Source organism: Carcharodon carcharias, chromosome 16, assembly GCF_017639515.1.
Source record: "Carcharodon carcharias isolate sCarCar2 chromosome 16, sCarCar2.pri, whole genome shotgun sequence".
NCBI lineage: Eukaryota > Metazoa > Chordata > Chondrichthyes > Lamniformes > Lamnidae > Carcharodon > Carcharodon carcharias.
Window position 1 is genome coordinate 107,030,162 of NC_054482.1, and position 25,461 is coordinate 107,055,622.

Sequence of the window (25,461 nt, forward strand, 5' to 3'; positions counted from 1 at the left end):
GATGAGAGTGGGGATTGTAGGGGGGATGAGCAAACTGACCATAGCACCGTGGCACAGGGAGCTATTCAAGTGGGGGGAGAAAAGAGAAATGTAGTTGTAATCGGGGATAGAATAGTTAGGGGAATAGATACTGTTCTCTGTAGCCAGGATCGAGACTCCCGAAGGCTGTGTTGCCTACCTGGTGCCAGGGTTAAGGATATCTCAATGAGGCTGCAGAGGAACTTGGAGTGGAAGGGGAAAGACCCAGTTGTCATGGTCCACGTTGGTACCAACGATATAGATAGAACGAGGAAATAGGAAATCTGCTGAGGGAATACGAGCAGCTAGGGGCTAAATTAAAAAGCAGAACTAAAAAGGTGGTAATCTCCAGATTACTACCTGAGCCATGAGCTAATTGACACAGGGTCAATAAGATTAAAGAGGTAAATGTTTGGCTCAAAGATTGGTGTGGGAGAAATGGGTTTGAATTCATGGGACATTGGCACCTGTACTGGAGAAAGAGGGAGCTGTTCCGATCGGACGGGCTCCACTTGAACCAGGCTGGGACCAGTGTCCTGGCGAATCACCTAACTAGGGTTGTAGATAGGGCTTTAAACTAAATAATGGGGGGGAGGGTTCAGTTGCATGGAAATATAAAAAAATCAAAGTTTAAGGAAAGGGTAAGAGTGCAGGTTAGTGACGAGGCTGATTGCTACCAAAAATTGCAAGGATGGGACAGAGTGTGTGAACGCCATATTGCACCAAAGAATCATATAAGAGTAGGGAAAATTGACAATAAGGCAAACTTAAAGGCTTTGTATCTGAATGCACATAGCATTCGGAATAAAACTAATGAGTTAACAGCGCAAATAGAGATAAATAGATGATTTGGTGGCGATTACTGACACGTGGCTACAGGGAGAACAGGTTTGGAAGTTGAATATCCAAGGGTACTCAATGTTTCGGAAGGATAGGCAGGAAGGAAAAGGAGGTGGCGTAGCTTGGTTAGTAAAGGAAAAGATCAGTGCTATAGTGAGGAATGATATAGGCACTGAAGAGCAAGACGTATAATCAGTCTGGATAGAAATAGGAAATAGCAAGGGAAAGAAGTCCCTGGTGGGAGTAATCTATAGGTCCCCAAATAATAGTACAGCAGTAGGGCACAGTATAAACCAGGAAATACTGGGAACATGTAAGAAAGGTACAGCAATAATCTTGGGTGATTTTAATATGCATATAGACTGGACTAATCAAATTAGCAAGGGTAGCCTCGAGGGCGAGTTCATAGAATGTATTAGAGATTGTTTCTTGGAGCAATATGTTGTGGAACCAACCAGGGAGCAGGATATTCTGTATTTGGTTTTGTGCAATGAGATGGGATTAATTAATGATCTCATAGTAAAGGATCCTCTAGGGAAGAGTGATCATAGCATGCTAGAATTTCAAGTTTAGTTTGAGAGCGAGAAACCCGAGTCCCACTCTAGTGTTCTGGAGTTAAACAAGGGTAACTACATAGGCATGAGGGAAGATTTGGCCCTAGTGGACTGGGCAGGAAGACTACAAGGTAGGACAGTTGATGAACAGTGGCAGATATTTAAGGAGATATTCAATTCCTCCCAAGTAAAATATATTCCAAAGAGGAAGAAAGATGGTAAGAGGGGGAAAAAGCATCCATGGTTAAGCAAGGAAGTTAAAGATAACATAAAGGCAAAAACTAAGGCATACCAAATTACAAAGGTCAGTGGCAGGCTGGAAGATTGGGGAATTTTAAAGATCAGCTAATAAAAAAAATAAAAAGAACAAAGGTAGATTATGAAAGAAAACTGGCGCAAAATGTAAAAACTGATAGCAAAAGCTTCTACAAGTATATAAAAGGAAAGAGAGTAGCTAAAGGAGGATGAGACTGGGGAGTTAATAGTGGGGAATGCAGAAATGGCAGAGATGCTTAATCAATATTTTGCCTCTGTTTTCACAATGAGGTCACTAGTACCACCCCAATAGTAACAGGTAATGCAGAGGGTATAGAGAAGGAGGAACCTAGAACAATCACCATCACTAGAGAAAAATACTGAGCAAACCACTGTGATTAAAGGGTGAGAAGACCTCAGGACCTGATGGCCTGCATCCCAGGGTCTGAAAGGAAGTGGCAGCGGAGATAGTGGATGCATTGGCTATAATATTTAAAATCCCCTGGATTCTGGAAAGGTTCCATGAATTGGGAAAATGCTAATATAACGCCCTTATTCAAAAAGGGGGGGAGGCAGAAAGTAGGAAACTATAGACCAGTTAGTTTAACGTCTGTCATTGGGAAATTGTTGGAATCGATTATTAAGGAAGTAGTAATGGGGCATTTGGAAAGTCAAAATACAATCCATCAGAGTCAGCATGGTTTTATAAAGAGTAAATCGTGTTTGGTTAATTTGCTAGAGTTCTTTGAAGATGTGACAAGCAAAGTGGATAATGGGGATCCTGTAGATCTAGTATATCTGAACTTCCAGAAAGCCTTTGATAAGTTGCCGCACAAAAGATTAATACATAAGATAAGATCACAGGGAGTTAGGGGTAATATATTAGCTTGGATAGAGGATTGGCTAACCAACAGAAAGCAGAGAGTCGGGATAAATGGGTCTTTTTCTGGATGGCAAGCTGTAACTAGTGGGATGCCACCGGGTTCAGTCCTTGGGCCCCAACTATTCACCATCTGTATTAATGACTTGGATTCAAGGATAGAAGGTGCTATAACTAAATTTGCAGATGACACCAAAATAGATGGAAAGTAAGTTGCAATGAAGAAATAAGAAATTTACAAATGGATATGGACAGGTTAGGTGAATGGGCCAAAATTTGGCAGACGGAGTTTAACGTGGATAAGTGTGAGGTTACCCATTTTGGTCAGAAGAATAAAATGGTGACTTATTTATTAACTGGAGAGAAACTTCAGAATGCTTCAGTGCAGAGGGATCTGGGTGGCCTCATGCATGAATCTCTGAAAGCTAGTATGCAGGTACAGCAGGCATTAAGGAAGGCAAATGGAATTTTGGCATTTATTGCTAAAGGAATAGAGTATAAAAGTAAGGAACTGTTGTTGCAACTCTACAAGGCATTGGTGAGACTGCACCTGGAGTACTGTGCACAGTTTTGGTCCCCTTACTTGAGGAAGGATATAGTTGCATTGGAGGCAGTTCAGAGGAGGTTCACTAGATTGATTCCAGAGATGCGGGGCTTGTCTTATGAGGGGAGGTTGAGCAGTTTAGGCCTATACTCGCTAGAGTTTAGAAGAATGAGAGGAGATCTAATTGAGGTATATAAGATGCTAAAGCTGATAAACGAAGTAGACATGGAGTGGATGTTTCCCCTTCTGGGGCATTCTAGAACGAGAGGCCATAGTTTTAGGTTAAGGGGTGGTAGATTTAAATCAGAGATGAGGGGGAATTACATTTCTCAAAGGGTTTTGAATCTGTGGAATTCACTATTTCAGAGTGCAGGGAATGCCAGGACGCTGAATAAATTTAAGGAGGAGATAAACAGATTTATAATTAGTAACAGGTTGAAAGGTTATGGGGAGAGGAGGAAAATTGGAGTTGAGGCCGAAATGAGATCAACCATGATTGTATTGAATGGTGGGGCAGGCTCAAGGGGCTGAATTGCCTACTCATGCTCCTAGTTCTTATGTACTTACGTTCTAACCCCTACATCACAAAGATTACCTACCTCCATCTCAGTAGCCTCACCTACTTGCACCTCTAGCTCAGCCCATCTGCTGTTGAAACTTTTATTCATGTCTTTGTCGCCCACTGTCTGGAAAATTTGAATGCTCTCTCCTATCTTAAACTCCCCATAAACTCACCCGCATCGAAACCTCAGTTGCCTGGGTTCCGTTCCATACCAAGTCCTGCTCTCCCCTTACCATGACCTTCATTGGCAATCTTCCAGTGCCTCAGATTTTAGGTCCTCATCATTGTGTTTAAACCCACCATGGATTCACCTCTCCTTAACTCTGCCATTTTCTCCAGTGCTACAACAACCCCCTCTTAAACTTACCTTTCCTCTGACTCTGTACTCTATTTCCTCCTTTGACTCCACCATTGCTGGCCATATCTTGAGTTGCTTATGCCCTGGAACCTGCAATTCCTATCTTAAACCATTCATTCTTAGAGTCTCAAACCCTTCAATGTGGTTGACTCTTAACTTCCCTCTGTAATGGCCTAGCAAGCCACTCAGTTCGAGGGTAGTTAGGGATGGACAACTAATGTTGGCCTTGCCAGCGATGTGCACATCCCATGAAAGAATAAAGGGAAAAAAGGTCTCTGTTAAATCCCCGTTTTTGGCCCAACTTTTAGTCACCTGATATAACTTCATTCCACCAGCATCAACTATCTCCCTTATGCCTCTTGTGAAGAGCTTTGGGGCATTTTCCTAAGTTAAAAATGCTATATAAATGCAGGTTATTGTTGCTGTCATCTTGACACCTTCCTTCTTTATTGGATTTGCTGTCGTATTCTGTCCAAACCTGTAATTTGACTGGGAAGTTATCAGCTGCCTGGCTGTACAACAAGTACATCTGCAGAGGCCAGCCTACGTTGACTGCAACTGGAAACTTTGCAAAACTCAGCTTGGCAGAAATATCTATGAAACCCACCATGATGACTCCATTTAGCCCTGCATGAACTTGGACTGTGAGGCAATCTGGGCAATACAAATGGTACCAGATATCTGCACTATTGATTTTGACAGCTTGTCTCTGTTTTCAGAGAAAAGTCAAGTGGGTTTGCTTTTGAGAAAAATATTACTTTGCAGGATCTTGCACATTTTGGATGACCGAAAATTTAACCTGGAGAAGGTTTTCTTAGGTCTTTGAATTCATCCATTTGGAGTAGTTGCCACATGTCCAAACTGTGTTTTTTTTTAAGACTGCAGAGAGGCCTAGATTGCAAAGGAAAATTACCCCATCCTCCAGGTGGAAATGACTGTGCAATTGGATTGCCTACTCCTGGTAAAACATTGTTTAAGATTATTCTGATGCTGATAGAGGTGGGAGAGAATGGAATGCTTTCCCATGGAGAGTGTTTGAGGCACAGTCGACTGCATCTTTAGAGGAAATCAAAGGGGACATTGAAATAAATGAAGTTGCTGGCTAGTGTAATAGGGTAGGGCAGTGTGTTTAGATTGGGATTCTTCCAGCAAAGAGCTGAAAGACACAATAGGCAGAATAGCCTGCTCGCCTGCTGTAAATGTACTTGGATATTGGAAAGGAAAGCATTATTTATTTGTCCTTAGTTCTGGAAAAAAAGTGCTTGTTTTTAGTTGATTGGTAGGACAGAACTTGAGTATTACCGAAAAAGGAGAAATCCTGTGGAAGTTTTTCATCCTTCACTCATGAGGACAGACTCAAGAATATCAAATGTCAACGGGAACGACAATATGTACTACATAAGCAAAAGGTTGCTGATTGGATGGAAAGTCCAATCTGATGTTGGCATGGAGAAAGAACCAGGGAACTATTGAACCCCATGCTTTTGTTTAATTCAAAAAGGGTACAAAGCCTGGACATGTTCCTTTTGCTTGGGAAATTAAACAAAAGCCTGGGGGATAATGGCTCCCTGATGCATTCTTCATGGCAATGCCTCAACTAATCAGGATCATCTTGACAGCCAATCAGCACCCCTTTCTTTTGAAATATAAATTGTTGCTCCCTTTTAAATTTGGTATTCTTGCCTCTGTCCTGATGAGTACAAGGTGAAAATCTTTGACAGCATATCTTTTCTTTCAGGGGTACTCAAATTCTTGCTTGCTGCATCTGGTAATAATTGAAACCTGGTTAGACGTCTGGTAAAGGACTGCTATCAAGGTATGGATCGCAGACATCTGATTTTTTAATATGCTTTTGGTTTGAAGGAGTTTAAAGGGTGAAGCCCCTCCTAAAAATAATGTTCACTGAATAGCAGCTCCGCGTTCATTGTAAAAAATAATGACATTAATAGGGTATGTGGAAGAAAATAAATCCGCAATTATATTGAAAATCAAATGCTCTTTATTAAAACAAAATCCAAACTATTCCATACTTAGTTTGTTACAGTACTGAAAGTACACAAACAATTCCACAAGATTACTAAAGACATTACTATGACTCATGGAAATGGCCAATGAAAGTTTGGATGCAAAGACAGATGGGACCAACAGGTACTTGTGTGGAAAATGTCTGTTTTCTGAGAGTGCATCACTGTATGTAGTGATCAGTGCATCCACCTTATCTGAACATTTATCTCATTATTGACCATGGGTTGTTGCTGTGTGCAAGTTGGCTGCTGTTCTTGCTACATTACACAGTGCTTGAAATTTACTTAACTGGCTATAAAATCCTTTGGGACATTCTGTAATCATGAAAGCAGCTATATAAATGCAAGTTCTTTTTTCTTTATCTTGGCTTTTGGATGAAATCTCCCTTGCTACCTATCAGTCACTGCACCTATAAGTAAACTGTTGTATCTGAAGTGCTTTGGAAAATTGCGGGGAGGGGTGGGGGGGCATATAAATACAAATCTTTTCTTCAACTGAATTACATCTAATCAAACTCTTTAAGTGGCCTTGTTACTATCCCCATAAGTAAAATTATTAACAAGATTCAAATTCTGGTGATGAAAATCCATAACTTGTTGGTGGAAGTGTTCCAGAAGGACTGGGAATTAGGTTGGGACCCAAAATTAACAAGCCCCTGCTTTAATTTATGGGTTACAAGATGTCTTGCAAGGATCGGAGCCTCTGCTTGCTCCAATTAAGGCCATATTTATGTTGGTTGCAAGATTTCTTTGCCTAAACAGCAACAACATTAACTTCCAAAAACAGGCAGGAAAATTAAACTTAAGTGCAAAGAGTTAAGAATATACTAGAATCTCCAAATGATTCAGATTGCACAGGACAACTTAACAGCATTCCACAAGGCTTTTAGATAGAATGTACTTTACTCATTTATTTAGTTTACACAAGTTGGATTTAAAACTGTTTACATCTAGTATGACGCAGTCTCAGCCCAATGTCCAAGGGATGGATACTTATGGAGAATCCAATGTTTTGTCACACATATTTTGAACATGGGTTAAATTATGCTGTTTTTAATTGAATTTGGTTGACATTTTTTGATGTTGCTGAACAATTAGATTAAAATCAAGGATTGCTGATTATGTCTGGTTCTAGTTGGCATGTTTCCTAACTGGGTGACACTTTCCTGTGACCTTTGTTAGCTACAACACACACAGTTATGGAAATTATCAGGCAAACAACAATGACAACCACGCCAACTATCAGAAGAATTCCTGTAATGTTAATGGTGCTATTAGGTTGGGTAGGTGGGAAAGTTGGGGGACGTGAACTAGTTGAGGTAAGCGGTCTAGTTGAGATAAGTGGTCTAGTTGAGGTAGCTGGTCTAGGTGATGTAGGTGGATTCGATGGGATGACAGGTGGCAATAGTAAAGCAGCCTGTGCTATATTCGATAACTCAGAAGACAGATTTACTTTATCAAATGCACGAATTGCAAAGTAGATTACCGTCCCATTTTTCAGCTCGATGTCCTCAGATACTGTAAACATTTCCTCTGAACTAGCAGCCTTTGGAGTCAGGTGGTCGGTGTTTACACTTTGAGCATTTGGAAAATCATCTTTCAGTTGTGAAAAGCTTTTGCTCAGCCTTATTTCATAGTAGGAAGCTAAAAGTAGAGAAATGAAAAATGTGAATGCAAATTAGTGTTTCATTTAGGCTCTTGAAGTTATAGACTTACAGACTGTCAGATTTGCTAAGGCAAATTGTAACAAGGAACTGAACTGAGAAACCAAGAAAAGGCAGGAAAAAGAGAAAAGACCATTCAGCCCAACAAACATTATCTCATTAGGATTCTCCCATTGTAACATTCATTCATTATTTGAATACCCACCCGCCACCCCCTGGGGGAGTAACCCAGGGAAATAACCAACAGACACCCTTGAGATCTAACTCAGTGTCATGGTCTTGATTTGAACACAGAGTGGGGGTGATAGATTGTGCAGGAATGGGATGCATGCTGAGCAACAAGCCCTCAAAATGAGGCCTGGAGAGATTTTAGCTCCTACACCTTATGTATGTAAGGAAGATCAAACCCCTGATCAAAATGAGCAGGATTTGGGGGATAATGGTAAAACAATGTCACACAGCCTTCACCATGGATATCAATCAGTTATTTCCAAACTATCTTGAATGTGAACCATCACCCCTCCTCTTCAGATTTATTTTTCTTCCTGATCATTATATGCATAGTTTAAGCTGAGACATTGGGTTCAAGAAAACATGTCAACTGACATTAATTCCATTCCTTCACATGGGTTGTATTCATACACGATGCTTCCTCTGGTTGAATAGCTCACTCACTCTTTAAATATATTTAAGACACAAAAATCATGCTAAAGGGTACAGTCTTCATGAAGTAGTGTTGGTGAAAGCATTTTATTCCTGTTTGAGAAGTGGAAGAGAAAGTCTGACTTTATGTTGTGGATCTATTATTTGATGCCCCAGTGGCTAAGTTTGTCCAGTGAATAGTTGGTCTATACAGACCGTAAGTTTTCAAGTTTGCTCTCTCACCGGTGCTGAGTTGGTTGTTCATAGGCATGTCGCATCAAGCACATAACAGTTGGTCACATCACCCTTAGACAATGAAGCCTGATTTCCTTATGCTGATCACCATCCAACATTTCCTGAAAGGTTGCATGTGTGGACATTGGAACAGGCTTGGCTATGATGCCCAGCCACCCCTCCCCACCCCTGCACCAACACTCCGTGCCAAGATTTTCACATGTGTGATAGTCACATGGGTAAGGACCCAGCAGTGCCTACTGCATGTTAAAATATGCCTTTAGTAAGGATTTGAAGCCTTATAGGAAGGTACAAGTAGGGGGGCAAAATTAGCAAGAAGGAAAGATTGAAGACACTGGGGCTTCTTTAAAGGTAATACTACATCCTTTTCTTTTAATTCATTTACAAGATGTGGGCATTGCTGGCTAGGCCAGCATATATTGCCTATCCCTACTTGCCCATGAGATGGTGATAGTGAGCTGCCTTCTTGAACCGCTGCAGTCCCTGTGGTGTAGGTACACCCACAGTGCTGTTAAGGAGAGAGTTCCAGGATTTTGACCCAGCGATAGTGAAGAAATGGTGATATATTTCCAAGTCAGTATGGTGAGTGACTTGGAGGGGAACTTCCAGGTGGTGGTGTTCCCATCTATCTGCTGCTCCTGTTTTTCTAGACAGTAGTGGTTGTGGGTTTGGAAGGTGCTGCCTAAGGAGCCTTGGTGAGTTCCTGCAGTGCATCTTGTAGATGGTGCACACTGCTGCAACTGTTCGTCGGTGGTGGAGGGAGTGAATGTTTGTGGACGGGGTGCCAATCATGCAGGTTGCTTTGTCCTGGATGGTGTCAAGCTTCTTGTGTGCTGTGGGAGCTGCACTCATCCAGGCAAGTGGGGAGTATTCCATTACACTCCTGACTTATGCCTTGTAGATGGTGGACAGGCTTTGGGGAGTCAGGAAGTGAGTTAATCATTGCAGAATTTCTAGCCTCTGACCTGCTTTTGTAAGCACAGTATTCATATGGCTAGTCCAGTTCAGTTTCTGGTCGATGGTAACCCCCAGGATGATGAAAGGATGATGAGGACAGTTAGACAGTCAAGACTCCCGATTAAATTGCTATCATTAACCTATTTAAAATAATAGCCTTTTTGTGAATGCAAAATGAATTCAATGTTCCATGACAGCAAATGAAAATGTGCAGGTGAATAAAATATCTCCCAAACTAAGCAATTGCTTACATGAAATCGACTGAACAAGGCATTGACTCATGATAAAATATTTTATGGGGGCATCTCCAGTCCTAAAGTGGGCTGAGAGCTCAGATATGAAATCACTCAATGTATAAACCGAAATATAATTTACCATTTCCTTGATCAAAGTCATCTCCTGGTGCTGTCCACCTCAGTTGTATTTTATTTTCGGCTATTGTTGCTTTAAGATCCATAATTTTACTAGGAGGATAAGCGTCTTGGGGGGATCCTGGAGGAACATTACTTACAAAACATATTCCCCCTGATTTCACTCTGTTGAAGCTTCCCAGCTGTGTCTGAGAATCATCACCACCAATTGGAGGCTTTGCTGGGTTTGGCTGAATAAGGCCTACAAGAAAAGCAAAGCAGAATACATTTCAGAAATGATCAAAACATTGGAAAGGTTTTTTTAAAAATTTATCCTTGAACAGGCATTGCAGTCTCAGCCAGCGTTTGGCACCCATCCCCAACTGCCCTTGAGAAGATGGTGTTGAGCCGCCTTCTTGAACCGCTGCAGTGCATCTGGTGTAGGTGCATCCACAGTGCTGTTAGGGAAGGGTTGTGGTCAGTTTCAGTTGTCTAATGACAGTGAATGCTGACAATTTCAGTGACATTAACACGGCAAAATCTGGGTCAGCAAACTTGTCTGCTTGTTCAGGTGAATGGTAAGACTCTAAGGTGATTGGGTTGTTATCCTTGAAAGGTCAGATCAAACAAGTCAAAGAATCTTCTACAACTGAACTTATCTCATGGAAGTGATTGTGCTTGACAAAAAGAATAAAATTACTTTTGTGAGCTCAAGGGATGTAATCAAAACAGCACTTACTGTTCATTCATAGCTGCCATTGTTTTATAACCTCACTGTCAGATCACTTCAGAGGGCATTGGTCATTTGCATGATGGCATTAGTGAACCAGTTTTTTTTTAGTTTTAAATAACAGTTCCACAGTTTTCATGGCCATTTTCCCTGCGCTAACCCACAAATCATAAATTAAATATGATTGCTTAACCATGTATGTAGAATGTAGATGTAGAACTCGAATCACAATCAGATCATCCACGATCTTATTGAATGGTGGAGCAGGCTCGAGGGGCCGAGTGGCCTATTCCTGCTCTTATTTCCTATGTTCATATGTATGTATACTGGAGAGGTGTAATCCCATTACTTTTGGGTTATTAGTCTAGCGCCATTACCATAACCATTGGTGCTATAAGACAAGCATTATATAACCATTATAACTACAAAAAACTGCTTCACAGAGACATAATCAAGAAATTAATGCCAAGACAAAGGAGGATGAGTGATGACCAAAAATTTGCTCAACAAGTTGGGCTTTAACAAGGATCTTACAGAGGAGAGAACTTGGGGTCTAGGCAGTTGAAGGCACAGCCACCAATGGCAGTCAAAGGGAGGGGGATGTATAAGAGGCCAGTGACAGAAAAATTAAGAGTTCAAGAAAGCTGCTTGAAAGGTTCAGAGATTGAAGAGGTAGGGAGGGATGAGGCTAGGAAAGATTTCAAGGAATTTTAAATTTGAGGCAGTGAGCTAATATCAGCCAATGAGGATGGGGCTAATGGGTGAGTGCAACTTAGTGTGGGCTAGGATACAGGTTTTGGTTGAGTTGAGGTTCAAGGATGATGAAGGGTACAGGAGGTTGTCCAAGACAGCTTTGGAATTATCAAGTGTAGAGGTGGAAAAGTCATGGATGAAGTTTTTAATAGCAAATGGGCTGAAGCAAGCAATATTACACTACAAGAACAAATATCTACATTTGCCCATCAATACATTACCATTTTGTACATATCCCGGGATGTACATAGCGCGGCTTTGCTTCCTGGTTGTTAATCTTGCTACTCCATCTTTACCTTGGACAGACACTTTAATGCTGTATCTCCCAACACCACCAAACTTAGTAAAGTACCGAGAATAAACACCATCATTTCTAACAGCATCACTGCCTAAAGTTAAAAAAACAAATAAATTGTCAAGGACTGGGTTGAATGTACAGAAAATTATCTAATGATAATGTCTTACTTCAGTCACAATGAAAAGTGACCAACTGTTAAGTGGCTTCCGTGATAATGGATGTACTTACCTGAACCATCATCCAATAGGTCGAGATCTACTGAGCGACCATCAGGCCGCTCTACTGTGGCCTTCACTTCTGCACCAACAACAGGCAGAAAGCCATGACTGACTTCTGCAAAAATGACCAGTGGGTTCGGCCAATCTGATGTATCTTGACTGATGTGCGCATTGACTGTGACTGGCGGAACTTTCTCATCTGCTGCCCTGGATGTTACCGTGATGGTTATGACCTGAGCAGCCGCAGCTTCATTTTGTATCGCGTAGGTCCAGGCTCCTGACTGATGGAAAACAGGTCACTTTAATTCAAAATAAGAAGACCAAAGATAAAATACAGAGAAAATTGAACATATAGTCCAATGAGAACCATACTTGTGCCGTGCCTGTAATGTTAAGCCGAGCTGTAAGCGTGGTTGTGTCTATGTCAAAAGCTTGGATATGGTAAGTATTTCCACTGGGGTCATGGACAAAGGCTAATGGCATGTCAGTCTGCCATGTGATTACAAAGAATGTATTGTTCCCAATTGTTTTATCAATGAAAACTGTGCCATTGAACCAATTGTTATTCTTAATTTCCTTTCCAGAGCTTTCAAGCTGTAAGAAAACAGAAGAATTATTTTTAAAATGCCAAAGCAGTTGTTAGCAGAACGCAAAAAATTGGCAAGTCATTCTCTGAAAGATAATCAAACCTGGATTGACTGCTGGCTCATGTTGCCATTCCCTGACACTAATCCAGTGAATGCATCAATTAATCCATTTTCATCCAATTTATCAGTAGCTGAATACTGTAAACCTCCTAGAGAATAGATTAAAAATTATACAATCAGTGTAGCGCTTACAACAGATTGGAAAGAAAGCTTTGCACCAATTTCAATGACAAGATCTAATAAGAAAACTGATAATAAAAAGGACTGAAAGTAAAGGTAAAAACAAAAAAACTGCGGATGCTGGAAATCCAAAACAAAAACAGAAACAGAATTACCTGGAAAAACTCAGCAGGTCTGGCAGCATCGGCGGAGAAGAAAAGAGTTGATGTTTCGAGTCCTCATGACCCTTCGACAGAACTGAAAGTAAAGGTATCTGTTGACAATTTTTTGGGGGTGACATTAAGTAGGAGAAGACCAGGCGGTGTGAATAGGCAAGGTAGCTTCTGAATTTGATCCTGGCAATTAGGTAGGGGTCAAAACAAAACCTTGAAAAAAAATCATAGTGAGTGCTTACAAACAAGCCACAGCCCGTCTTGTGCTCAAGCAGCACTAGGCACTGAAGAGACAGTTAATTCTGTATTTACTTGTACCCTGAGTAATTCAGAGTAACAGCATCGAAGCAGGCCATTCAGCCCAACTGGCCTTTGCTGGTGTTTATGGTCGGCACAAGCCTTGTACCACCTTGTTTACTTCACCTCACTCAATCAACATATCCTTCTATTCCTTTCTGCCTCATGTACGTACCTAACATCCCCTCATTTATGTTAGCTGCCACAACCACTTCACATGACAGCGAGTTCCACATTCAAATGGTAACTTTGAAAAGAGAAATCATATTCAAATATACCAATATATTCAAATTTCCAGTGTTCTCAAACTATAGTTCGGTAAAGAGAGGGGTCTAGAGTGTAACAATGGGATGTACTTTATTTGTTCCTGGGATTTGGGCATCACTGACATGGCCAACATATATTGTCCATAGCTATAGTGTGTTCCCTCATGAACTAAATTTACTTTAATAGTGCCATCTTTATGTAAGTCAGTACAAAATCTCTCTTTGGCTTAATAGACTTAAATTCAAAAGCACGACAGAGCCAGTAGCACAACTGAAGAAGAGCAGGTTTCCTATTGTGTCAATATTTCTCTTTCAATAAATACAACCAAAAAATAAATTAACTAGTCATCTACATTCTTTGCTATTTGTGGAATCTTATTCTACATAGACTGACTTGTCAATGTAGCAACAGTAACTTAATGGCTGCAAACATGCCCTCCCTCCTCTTAGATGTATTAAAACTAAACACTCTAATCATTAACTTTCTTTAATGTTTGCAATGATCAGAGAAAGTTATTTGTGCTGGTTACAGAACAGTTAACTATTCAAATGCACTTCTCTTCCCCCAGTGATTCCCTTTAGCCTTTTAACCCAAGTTGCACTGACTCTGGACGGTGTGCGGTTTCCTCCGGTAATTTACATAAATGGGCGTTCTGCATATTTGAGCCAAAATGGTGAATAATGGGCCAACTATAATTGGCCTAATATTCACCATTTCGGCTCAAATATGAGTCCAGTGCTGTCCTTACCAAATGTCCCCAGATGCACACTTTCCAGCAGCAATCACAAGCAGAGTGACCAGGAGTGCAAAAACTGGTTGATTTCCCCCCAGCCCCTCCGTTCTTAACCCAAGGGGCTCAGAAGAGCAAATTTCCTGATGTCATCTAATGTGGCACAGATCCGTTTTTAACATTGCAACAATGGCTGCTCTTCAAAAGACAAAAGCACCCAATTGGCTGGAAATCACCTTGGGACAGCCTGAGCTTGTGAAAGGTGCTGTATAACTGTGAGTCCTTTACTTACTTTCTTCCAAGCCTGGAACATTGCTGATTTGCAATGCTCAGATGCTCACTGAATCGTCAAGGGAGCCCATAAAAATGCACATCTATCTTAGTACGTGAACATGAGGTGTATTCAAGCATATTTCAAATCACCAGTTAAACTAATTCCTGCATTTCATTTACTACTGAGATCAGGTTTAATTATTGATCAACATTGATTATCACTTGCCTGTCATATTTGACAGCTTTTCCAAATCTGTGTCTGCATCTGGTCCTAACGCAATAGTGTGGATAACTGAACCACTTCGTTCCACCGCTGTGAAGCAACTGCTTATTCCACTGTCCTCCCCATCAGTCAGTAAAACGATTTCATCACCGTCTGTAGCATTGTCATCACCACGAAGCACCTACAAAGCAGTTGGTTAATATCAATATGGGGGGGAAAAGTGTAATAATTGTGTGGAGAATAATAGAATAAAACTTATAGGACTTCCGGACTTACCTCCAAACCAGCCTGAACCCCTGCACAGATATTAGTTCCACCATTAGCAAACGTAGGTAGAAGATCTGTAAGCTGCTTCCGTATATTGCCATCATCGATTGTTCTCAGTTGTGATACAGCTTTTGCAGAATAGCTAAAAGAAACAATGCCAACTTTTGATTGATCTTCAATGATCTGCAGCAAGAATATCCCAGCCGCCTGTGTGAGCCTTTTGATTCGGCCTTCCTATTTACAAAAAGAACTCAAGTCAGATTCAGAACTCAATCTCCTTAACCAGCAGCCATGCTCATATTTTTATGCTCTGTATTCACCAATTTTAGTTTTATTCATTCACAGGATATGGGCTTCACTGGTTGGGCCAGCATTTATCACCCATCCCTAGCTGTCCTTGAGAAGGTGGTGGTGAGCTGCCTTCTTGAACCGCTGCAGTCCATGTGGTGTAGGCACAGCCACAGTGCTGTTAGGGAGGGAGTTCCAGGATTCTGAGTACTTTGCCCAAAGTAATCTTACTAAATCACCATCACTTACTTTGTGGATTGCAGTACAAGCAGACTGGAGCACATTTACTAGGCTGACACGACAGTGTACAGTATTGAAGGAGAACTGCACTCGCAGGGTTGATGGAGGAGAGGTCAGACTAAACAACTGCAGGCCAGTCAGTTTAATCTTGGTATTGGGAAAGCTTTTAGAAATGATAAACTAGAACAAAATTAATTGTCACTTGGAAAGTATGGAATAATTAAGGAAAGCCAAGCAAATATTTTTAAATAAAAACAAAGTGCAGTCAAATCAGCAAATCAGGTAGCACCTGTGGAGAGAAACAGTTAACATTCAGGTCGATGACCTTTGACTCCCTTTAGGTGCTGCCTGGCCTGCTGAGTATTGGCAGCATTTTCTGTATTTCAGATATTTGGCATCTGCAGTGTTTTGCCTTTGTATTTGTGTTCAATAGGATTTGTTGAGGGCAAATTGTGTTCAACTAAACTGATTGAAGCTTTGGTAAGGTAAGAGAGAGGGCTGATGAGGGTAATGTGTTTGATATAGTATATATGATATTTCAAAAGTCTTTTGATAAAATGCCACATAATATGCTTGCCAACAACAAAGCTGAAGCCCATGGCACCCCAGTAGCATGGATACAAAGTTGACAGGAAACAGAAAGTAGTGGTAAATGGGTTTTTTTTTTGACTGGATGCAGGTATATAGTGGTGTTCCCTGGGATTGGTATTAAGATTAGTGCTTTCCTTGATCTATGTTAAACTTGAGTACACAATTTCAAAATTTGCAGTAGTTAAAAAAATTCAGAAGTATAGTGAACTGTGAAGAGGATAGTGGTAGGTTTCAAGAAGCTTATTGCATTTGCCAACAGAGTGCCCATACTGCAAACTTATTAATGTCGCCTTTGTTACAGTTCTCCTCTGTATTAACAGCATGCACCAACAAGTTTTGAAATTGTACTTTCAATTTCTGAGCCCTAATCGTGCAAATGTAAATGATGCAAACATACATACGAAAATATGAGTTAGGAGCAAGAGGAGGCCACTCAGCCCTTCGAGCCTGCTCTGCCATTCAATAAGATCTGTCCTGACTGTAACCTCCCACCGACCCCTGCTAACCTTTCACCCCCTTGCTTATCAAGAATCTATTTGCCTCTGCCTTGAAAACAGTCAAAGACTCTGCTTCCACCGCCTTTTGAAGAAGAGAGTTTCAAAGACTCACTACCCTCTGAGAGAAAAAATTTCTTCTCATCTCTGTCTTAAATGGGTGACCCCTTACTTTTAAACAGTGACCCCTAGTTCTAGATTCTCCCTCAAGAGGAAACATCCTCTCCACATCCACCATCAGGATCTTATATGTTTCAATCAAGTCGCCTCTTATTCTTCTAAACTCCAGCGGATATGAGCCTAGCCTGCCCAATCTTTAGTCATAAGACAACCCGCTCACTCCTAGTATTAGTTTAGTTAAAGCTTCTCTGAACTGCTTCGAATGCATTTACATCCTTCCTTAAATAAGGAGTCCAATAGAGTACACAGTACTCCAGATGTGGTCTCATCAATGCCCTGATTCACTGATGCATAACTTCCCAATTTTATATTCTCTGCACCTCAGGGCTCTGCAATCTCTCACCATTTAGATGATATGCTTCTTTTTTATGATGAATCACTGTGGTCCCAGTGCTAATTCTGGTGGAAAGCCACTTGCACCATTTGCCATACCCACATCACATGTGTGCAGGATCATAGACATATTGTCAACCTGAAATATTAATTCTGTTTCTCTCCGCAGATTCTGTCTGACCTGCTGAGCATTTCCAGCATTTTCTTAAATTTCAGAATTGCTGGTTTGTTGCTGATTCGGTATAAGAAATAATTGAGCTCTTGCCGGTAAAGAGGGACATCTCCGAGCCTTTCTTTGTTATGGTTCTTCGTTCTAACTGATCTCTGAATTCATTTGACATGGACATTCCAGTCTAGACCATCCATAAAGCTATACAGAATAAGCAAGTCTTGCATGAAAGGGTTGAATCTTCAACTGCTAATTAAAAGTAAAGTGTTTTTGTATCCCCTACACCCCCTGCATCAGTTGATTAACAATGGCCTTCAAATAGCATCAATGTGAACCAAAACCATTTTTCCTACCATGTCCATGCTTCCAGAAGTGTCAAGAACTAAACACAGCACTCGGTCTTTGGCATGCAGCAAAGTAATATTTGGTCTAGGGGGAGAGATATTAGTTGGAGGGTTGTTTCTGAAATCTTCTGATTTACTGATCACGTCCCAAGTGCTTCTGTAATTGCACATTTTGTTTTGCATGTTTGGCGCTTCAGGATTGTGAGTCTTATTGTCGCAGAATTCAACCACCTGCAAAATGAATACAAGATCAGGTATAACATGTGTGAGAGTCCAAAAAAATGAGACCAGGTATTGTCAGGTATGAGAAAAATATGTTTTCTGCATCAAAATGGAAGATTTGTTATCAGAAATCTCTGGGTTTAATTTATAATTATTGGCTTAGCTCAGTTGGCAGTATCAACCTCACCTTAGTGTCAGACAGTTATGGGTTCAAGCCCTACTCCAAGCTTTGACCTTTCCTATCTCTGTAACCTTCTACAGCCCTCTGAAACCTTTGCTTCCCAATGAGGTTGGTGGCTGATGCTGTGCATGTTAAAGACTGAGAAGTTGAGCCATTAACTAAAGCGCACACACAATGATTTGAGAGGAAACTGTAACCATAGAACATAACAGCACAGTGAAGAATGTATCTTTTTGTAAACACAAGCTCAGTGAAGTTAAAATTTAGTATTGCTGAAAAGAAGAGACATTTTGTCAAAGCTTTTCATCTTGCACTTATCTCAAGAGCATAATGTAAGAGAAAACAACATATTTATACAGTATGAGAAGGGAATGTTGATTGGTTGGCAAATGGACTCTGATTGGTAGAGGCATTGCCATGGGGAATGCATCAATTGATGATGACTGACAGTTAACTGCCAAGCACTGTTTGAAATTTAAACCAGGCAGCTTGACGCTGATTGGTTAAGGCATTGCCCTGAGGAATGAATCAAGGATTGGCTATCACTTATTTTGTTTAGCTGAAGCCTCATTCTGTGTCATAGGCATACTTATGGCACACAATGAAGCTATTCAGCCCATTGTGTCTGCGCTGTCTAAAATGAGTGATCTAGTCTAATCCCACTTTCCAGCTCTGGGTCTGCAGCCCTGTCGGTACAGCATATCCCAGTGTTTTTTAGAATGTTATGAGGATTTCTGTCTCTACCACCAGAGAGTGAGTTTCAGACCTCACCGGATTCTGTTGAAAAAAATACCCCTCAACTCTCTAATCCTTCTACCAATTGCTTTAAACCTACGTACCCTGATTTTTGACTTTCCTATAACAGAAATAGTTACCTCCTATCCATTCTATCTAGCTGCCTCATAATTACATACAGCTCAATTAAATCTCCTGTCAGTCTCCTTTGTAACAAAGAAAACAATCCCAGCTTATTCAATATTTCTTCATAGCAAACATCCTCATAAATCTCCTTTGTAGCCTCGCCAGTTGATCACATCTCTCCTGTAATGTGGTGATCAGTACTGCCTTCAGCACTCTAGTGCGGTCTAACTGGTGTTTGATACAGTTTTAGCATAACTTCCCTGCTTTATACACAAAAAATTGCTACAGTTTTATGTGGTTAAAGAAAGCAAGTTATGAGGTCAATTTCAGATTGAATTACAGCCTGTTTTTCTAATATTTTAATATCAAAGCTTCCTGAAATGGAAATATTAGAGCGGGTAGCCGAATATGTTGCAGCAAGTGAAGGAAGCTTGAAATCTGCTTCATGTTATACTTGAGCTGTGAATACTGGATACCAAAATTATTGGGTTTTTTGTTGTAGGCGTACCTGTTTATGTGTAAGGAAAATACCTCTTAATAATTCTACTTACCTCTGATAACCCTTGTAGGTACATTATTGAAGCTGGTGAAAGTTGATTCTTATCTGGGAAAAACATACAATCGCTATTTGGAAACCCTGTGCTGCTATCAATGCTACAAGGAGAACAGGAATCCCCGGTGCACGAGGCAGTCATTCCTTTTATTTCGTTTGAACACCTAGCAATGAAAACGAAACATGGTGCGGTATTAATTAATTTGATTTCTGTAGTAGTCATTCAGCAGCTTATCTAAAAATGAAGACCATTTAGGGAATGCTTGTTCATCTGATATTCATAATTCAGAAATGTCCTGTGGTTTGTGATACTCCTCTCATTTTAAAGTTTGGAATCTAGAGATGTCCCATGGTGTCCCTCACAGTGCTGGGTTTTACGTATGGCTGTAGTGTTTACCTGCCCTGTGCCTTTAAGTAGTTGAAGCTACTTTCACACCATTAAGATCAGAGTGCAGCTGTAACTGCCTGTAAATTTCAGAATGATTGTATTTTTGTTGCTTCTGCTGCTTTGCGTCTGTAATGATGTTAAAAAGATCCTGAATTTCACCATTAGCCAATATGGCCTTTGCTTGCCATTCCCAGGATCACCTCCTTCACTGTAAGATCTGACTACCTTATCTCCTCTGTACCTGAATCATCTAGAAAACATCTGGATGGTGTAATGAAGGATGGTTTCTTGGATGGCTGTGTTAGGATAGGTCAAACGGCCTTCCTCAGTCATATCCAACTTAAGATCTTGCAAATCTTTCCTGGCCGCTGTGTCAAAAGCTTGGAGTTCCCTACTTAATAGCGATGTGAGAGTCCCTTCATGATATGTTCAAGAAGAAGGCTCATCACCAGTTTCTCAGGGCAACTAGGGATGGGCAATTAATGCTAAGCTTTCCAGAGATGCTTACACTACTCAAATTAATTTTCAAGCATCCTATGACTCTTTGGTCATTGCAAATGATTTGGATCTTTGATCAATGGGTTATTTCAATTGTGTCTTAGTGTAATGCATCACAAGAATTTTCTTCCTACCATAGACTGGAAACCCAAAAGAATTTTTCGACTCAAATAAATCCTGCCACTAGAATTCAAGAATGTCTTACCTTGTTGTTTTGATTTCGTTGCCAGACACGTAGAAGGGCACAAGCTCATTATATTCATCGAACACTCCCCACCGAAGATGGGCCCATTCATGAACAAATACTTTACCTGTAAAAATGGGAACGTTTTTTAAAATAACCTCTATTTCATTCAAAATTAAATGGTACATTTGGCCTCTAATGATGTTGCAAATGAAAAATCAAGGCCAAGTACGCTGTTCAATGTGAGATGTTTTGTCAAAATGGAGGAGGGGAAGTGGGGTGAGAGGCAGAAGTAAAGGTAGCAGAAAAAGGAGGGAAGGAAAGAACAGATTGATAGAATGTGATAGACCTGATTTCTATTTTTAGATTTGTTGTAAACATTTGTGGTTGTTAATACTCCTCTATTTACCTTGGTGTGAATCAAACCAGTTTGAAATAAAAGTGAATATTTTGTCGGGTTTAACACTGTGGTGGCATTACTTTACAACAATTGCAAAGGCTAACAATAGAATATTTGAATTATTCCTGGGTGTACTTTCTAAGACAAGCTCTGATGCTCATTTGTTACAGTAGCCTTCTCTAGGCTTTTACAGAACATAATCTAAAATAAAACTTTGCTCAATTTCAGCCTTACAAAGCTAACGTGAGTGTATTTCCATTTACAGAGGAAGGAATAATAACTAGCATAATTGAAAGGAATTTCCTGCAAAGCTGTTACCTCTTGGACCATAAACGGGGATCAGGCTATCGTTTAGCATGAAGTTCGAGGTAAAGTGAATATACCGGCCCTTCTCACCACATCTGCCATACTGCAGAGTATATGGGTCATCTCCATAGTTAAGATGCGGGTTAGCAATGATCACATCAGCCTATTAAAACAAAAATGGATGAAATAACACCAGGAAAGCAAATAAACCATCCTGAAACTACGTATAACATATAAACAGCAAAATTGTGGACAAAAAGGACAGTGAAGGGGAAAATATAAATAAGAAAAAGTTGGAAGGAGCAAGACTTTCTTCTCTGAGTGTAAAGTAACAAATTACATCTTCATTAAACTCTCCTTTTAAGCCAATGTGTGTTGGTGCATGTTGGCAAGGTAAAGCAGAATGTATTTTCCAAACCTTGCAGAGGATTACTTGGATAAATGAAATAAAGAATCGTTCACCAGTGGTGTTGGTATTACAGTTATTCACAAAATTGACCGAGGCTGTTCACCCAAGTGTCACGTTTAAGGGTAAGTCAGCTTGGGTGATAGGCTACCCACACAATGGAAAAAAGTAATGCTCATGATACCATTGTTCCAGCTTTTACCTTTTCATACGACTGGGTGGTTGGTCTCTGATAGTTGGGTTTTGAACTCCAGGTGATGGGCAATAGAATTTTCACATCTCGATAATAAGCTCGATGTTTGGTGGCACTGAACAAGAAGGAAGAAGCTGAATTCACCATTTCCTGTAAGAAACACAGTTATTGCAACACTTCTAAATCACTTGTATGAAATTGACAATAATTCCTTAAACATGTAGAATGTTATCACTTTATGCTGGGGACTTTAAAATTGGACTCTGTGGGGTGGGAAGGAATGGCAGGCGTATATGACTTTATCATACTTCTGTCTGATCAACACAAGCTTGCATCTTTATCAAGCTCCTAACATAGCAAAGTGTCTCAAGGCACATGGCAGGAGCATTATACAACAAAATTTGACACTGGACCACATAAGGAAATATTCTTAAGTCAGTAAGATAGGTCTTTCATGAGTGCCTTGAAGGAGGAGCGAGAGAGGTAGGGAGAAGAGAAGGTTTAGGGAGGAAATTCCAGAGCTTAGGGCCCAGGCAGCTGAAGGCGTGGGCATTAATGCTGTATTGTTGAGATTCAGATTGTGTCTGATTATTGCGCCTGTGATACAGCTTGGGATGTTTTACTAAAGGAGCCATATGAAGGAAAATTAATTTGTTACTACTCATACTAACAATTGAGGTCCTATTTGTAAGCTCTCAGTGGCGTACATTGAAGCCATTTTAATCAATCCACAGTTCCCTCTCCCCATTACATCACATCACTTCACCATCTAACTGATGACTCGTTAACGAAAGTTTTCCTTACAATCCCTTTCACATACACACATTGCCCTGCCCTCACTTGAGCCTGTCTTATCAATGTTATGTTCTCATTTCGTATCTTAATTACCTCAATGCATTTCCTTTCAAGTTGTTTACTTCATGGCTGAGATGCTCCCCTTCATCACTGCGCTAACACCTCTGGTTAAAAACTAGGGCCTGAATTTTTCGCTCATCGTGTGCGTGGACCCAGTCGCGGACAGGAAACGGGCCCCCGATGGCGATCGGCCCCCGCCCACGATTTCACGCTGGCTGGGCCAGCGGGGGTGGGGGGTGGGGGGGGGGGGGGGGGGGGGGGTGGGGGGGTGGAAGAGGCCGGGCATCCAAGTTACCGCGGGTGCAGGTGAGCGCTTCCAGTGATCTCCCTGAAGGCGGACAGCTGCCCCGGGGGAGCTCCAGACCCCCCATAATAATAAACGAAACAACAGAAGTGCTGGAAAATAAGTCCATGCAGAACAGTCAAGCACCTGAAAGCATTCCTCATAAAAAAAAATCTGTCCCTGGGTCTCTCTTCTTATTCCCTTTCTCCCACTGAGATTTCATCCTGCCCTAGAGCCAGGTTTGAGCTAAAATGTAAAGGCCGCCTGGCCAATTGGGCTATCCGCCAACCATAAAAGTGGACGGGCCATGAGAAATCGCTTTCAATTGCCACCTTAAAGGGCTTAATTGCCCGCTTCATTGTCTGCTACGACTGCCACGCACACCACCCCCCCCTCCCCCAGCGAAATATTGCGCGCGGTGCATGATAACATCGGGGCACTCGCCCAACGTCAACTCGCACTATCTCGCGGACGGGTCAGGCGCACGCCCGCCCACGGGATGTAAAATTCTGGCCTAGATTTCTGGATACTAATGACATCAAGGGATATGGGGATAGCAGGGGGGAGCATGGCGTCAAGGTTGATGTCAGCCACGGTCTGTTTGAATGGCGGAGCATTCTCGACAGGACGACCGGCCTATTCCAGCTCCTATTTCCTATGTTCCTAACCTGCCTAATTATGGGTAGCTGACAAGGCGGGACCTGTCACTGGGAATTGGCATTCTTCCCGCTTGGTTCCTGACCTCGCCCTGTCCAGTGGAGTGATCCTGGCTGGTCAAGCAATGGGAACTCACCAGCTCTCTTTGGGGTGATTTGGGGTTGAGATAGTTAAATTCCAGGCGTATCCCTGTGCGTATTTGGGGGAACCACAAACTATGTTTTTTTTTTGCCGACCTGCTGTTAAGCTGCCTGGGACTAAGAGCCATCTTCCCACATGGGGGAAAAGTGTGCAATCCATATGGGCTAAACTGAATTCTACTTGTGCTGTTTGGAGAACCTTAAGCGAGATAGTGGATTTTACATGTTATAGATGATTTCTTTACCCTTTCGTGTGATGTGGGCATCGTTGACAAGGCCAGCATTTGTTGCCCATCCCTAATTGCCCTGGAACTGAGTGGCTTGCTCAGCCATTTCAGAGGGCAATTAGAAGTCAACCACATTGCTGTGGGTCTGGAGTCACATGTAGGCCAGACCAGGTAAGGAAGGCAGATTTCCTTCCCTGAATGACATTAGTGAACCAGGTGGGTTTTTATATCAATCAATGATGGTTCATTCCAAATTTTATTGATCGAATTTAAATTCTACTGGCTGCTGTGGTGAGATTTCAACCCATGTCCCCAGAGAATTCGCCTGGGCCTCTGGATTACTAGTCCAGTGCCATTACCACGATGCCACCCTTTCCCCATGTTAGACAGGGTAGATGGACAGAAACTGTTTCCTCTGGCAGGAGAGTCCAGAACACGGGGGCTTAAAATTAGAGGCAGACCACTCATGGGTGACGTCAGGATAATACTTCTTCACCAAAAGGGTAACAGAAATCTGGAACACTCCCCCCCCCCCCAAAAAGCAGTGGAGGCTGTGATTCAAGTGAAAATTTCACCGCTGAGATCGATAGACTTCTGTTAGGCAAGGATTGCGAAACCAAGGTGGGTAGATGAAATTAAACTTGCGGATCAGCCAAGATCATAATTGAGTTGCATAACGGGATCGAGAAAGCTGAATGGTGGACTCCTCTGTGCCTACAAACTCTTGGCTGGCCACAAGAGAAAACTTGTGGAATTCCAAATTGCTAAAGAGTTCCTGTTAACTGACAATTTTAAGTAACATTTATACAAATAATGAAAAGCAGTCAACAGTTCAGTTAACTTTCCTACCTCAATTTTTGTGATGAGGTTTGGATCCTCTGGAAGTTCAGGGTTAATAGCAATGACAACGTTATCATAACCATTATTCACCAACTTCACCTCAGAACATCTTGCAACATAGACAGAGATAAGGCACTCCAGAGTCAGGAGAAATACCTCTATGGATTTCATGATTAGAGTCCAACTGAAATCTCTTCTGCTCCCAAATGATGACACTCGTTAAGCTAAACTAATTTATACTGAACCGTATCAAGGTGCTTGAGGTCAGTTTTGAATTTTATGACTGAAATTTGACTGCATAATAAGGAAATCACCTTCAACAGTTCCTTAATATGTTACCCATTTGTAAGATAAGTGCTTTAAGATTTTACTTATTGGTGGATGGTGAAATAGATAGTCACACAGATTTTTGCTCCCGGGGTGGATGTGCAGAGTTTGGAAATTTCCCGTCTTTGCCGACCCGTCTCAGGAAAAAGTGTCCTGAATGGCAGATCCCCATGCCGGGGGCAGGGTTGGGATGGAGTTGGGTCCACCACCCCTGGATGCAGAACGCAGATCGGAGGTGGCCACAATGGCTGCTGAGTGCTGAGATGACCTGGTTCAAAGGTCAGCTTCAGATCTCTGGGGCTTTGGCCAAGATATTTTATTAAATATTAGGCCCTCTAGGCTTCACCTGCAACCCTCACACCT

At 41.4% G+C, this 25,461-nt stretch overlaps 1 protein-coding gene across 1 annotated transcript; it reads right to left on the reverse strand.

Annotated features, from left to right (window-relative positions):
• Window positions 1-4,348: 4,348 nt before the first annotated feature.
• On the reverse strand, window positions 4,349-24,942 carry LOC121288978 (calcium-activated chloride channel regulator 1-like). The gene is made up of 16 exons (XM_041207840.1): window positions 24,781-24,942; window positions 21,779-21,919; window positions 21,183-21,333; window positions 20,486-20,591; window positions 19,393-19,558; window positions 17,587-17,808; window positions 14,948-15,172; window positions 14,675-14,852; window positions 12,592-12,698; window positions 12,275-12,496; window positions 11,913-12,183; window positions 11,608-11,775; window positions 9,929-10,165; window positions 7,409-7,679; window positions 7,231-7,318; window positions 4,349-4,720 (listed from the first exon to the last, which is right to left on the reverse strand). Exons 1-16 carry the CDS (start codon window positions 24,940-24,942, stop codon window positions 4,349-4,351), a joined length of 3,087 nt encoding a protein of 1,028 aa, XP_041063774.1.
• Between the last annotated feature and the right edge of the window lie 519 nt (window positions 24,943-25,461).

What these genes read in the sequence shown, in the direction of transcription:
- LOC121288978 (XM_041207840.1), bottom strand. Translation starts at nt 24,942, where the DNA reads ATGAAATCCATAGAGGTATTTCTCCTGACTCTGGAGTGCCTTATCTCT. An exon ending in AAAGCTGTCAAATATGACAG is followed by an intron (nt 12,699 to 14,674) that starts GCAAGTGATAAT and finishes TCTATTCTCTAG; the next exon opens with GAGGTTTACAGTATTCAGCT. An exon ending in TGAGCCAGCAGTCAATCCAG is followed by an intron (nt 12,497 to 12,591) that starts GTTTGATTATCT and finishes GTTTTCTTACAG; the next exon opens with CTTGAAAGCTCTGGAAAGGA.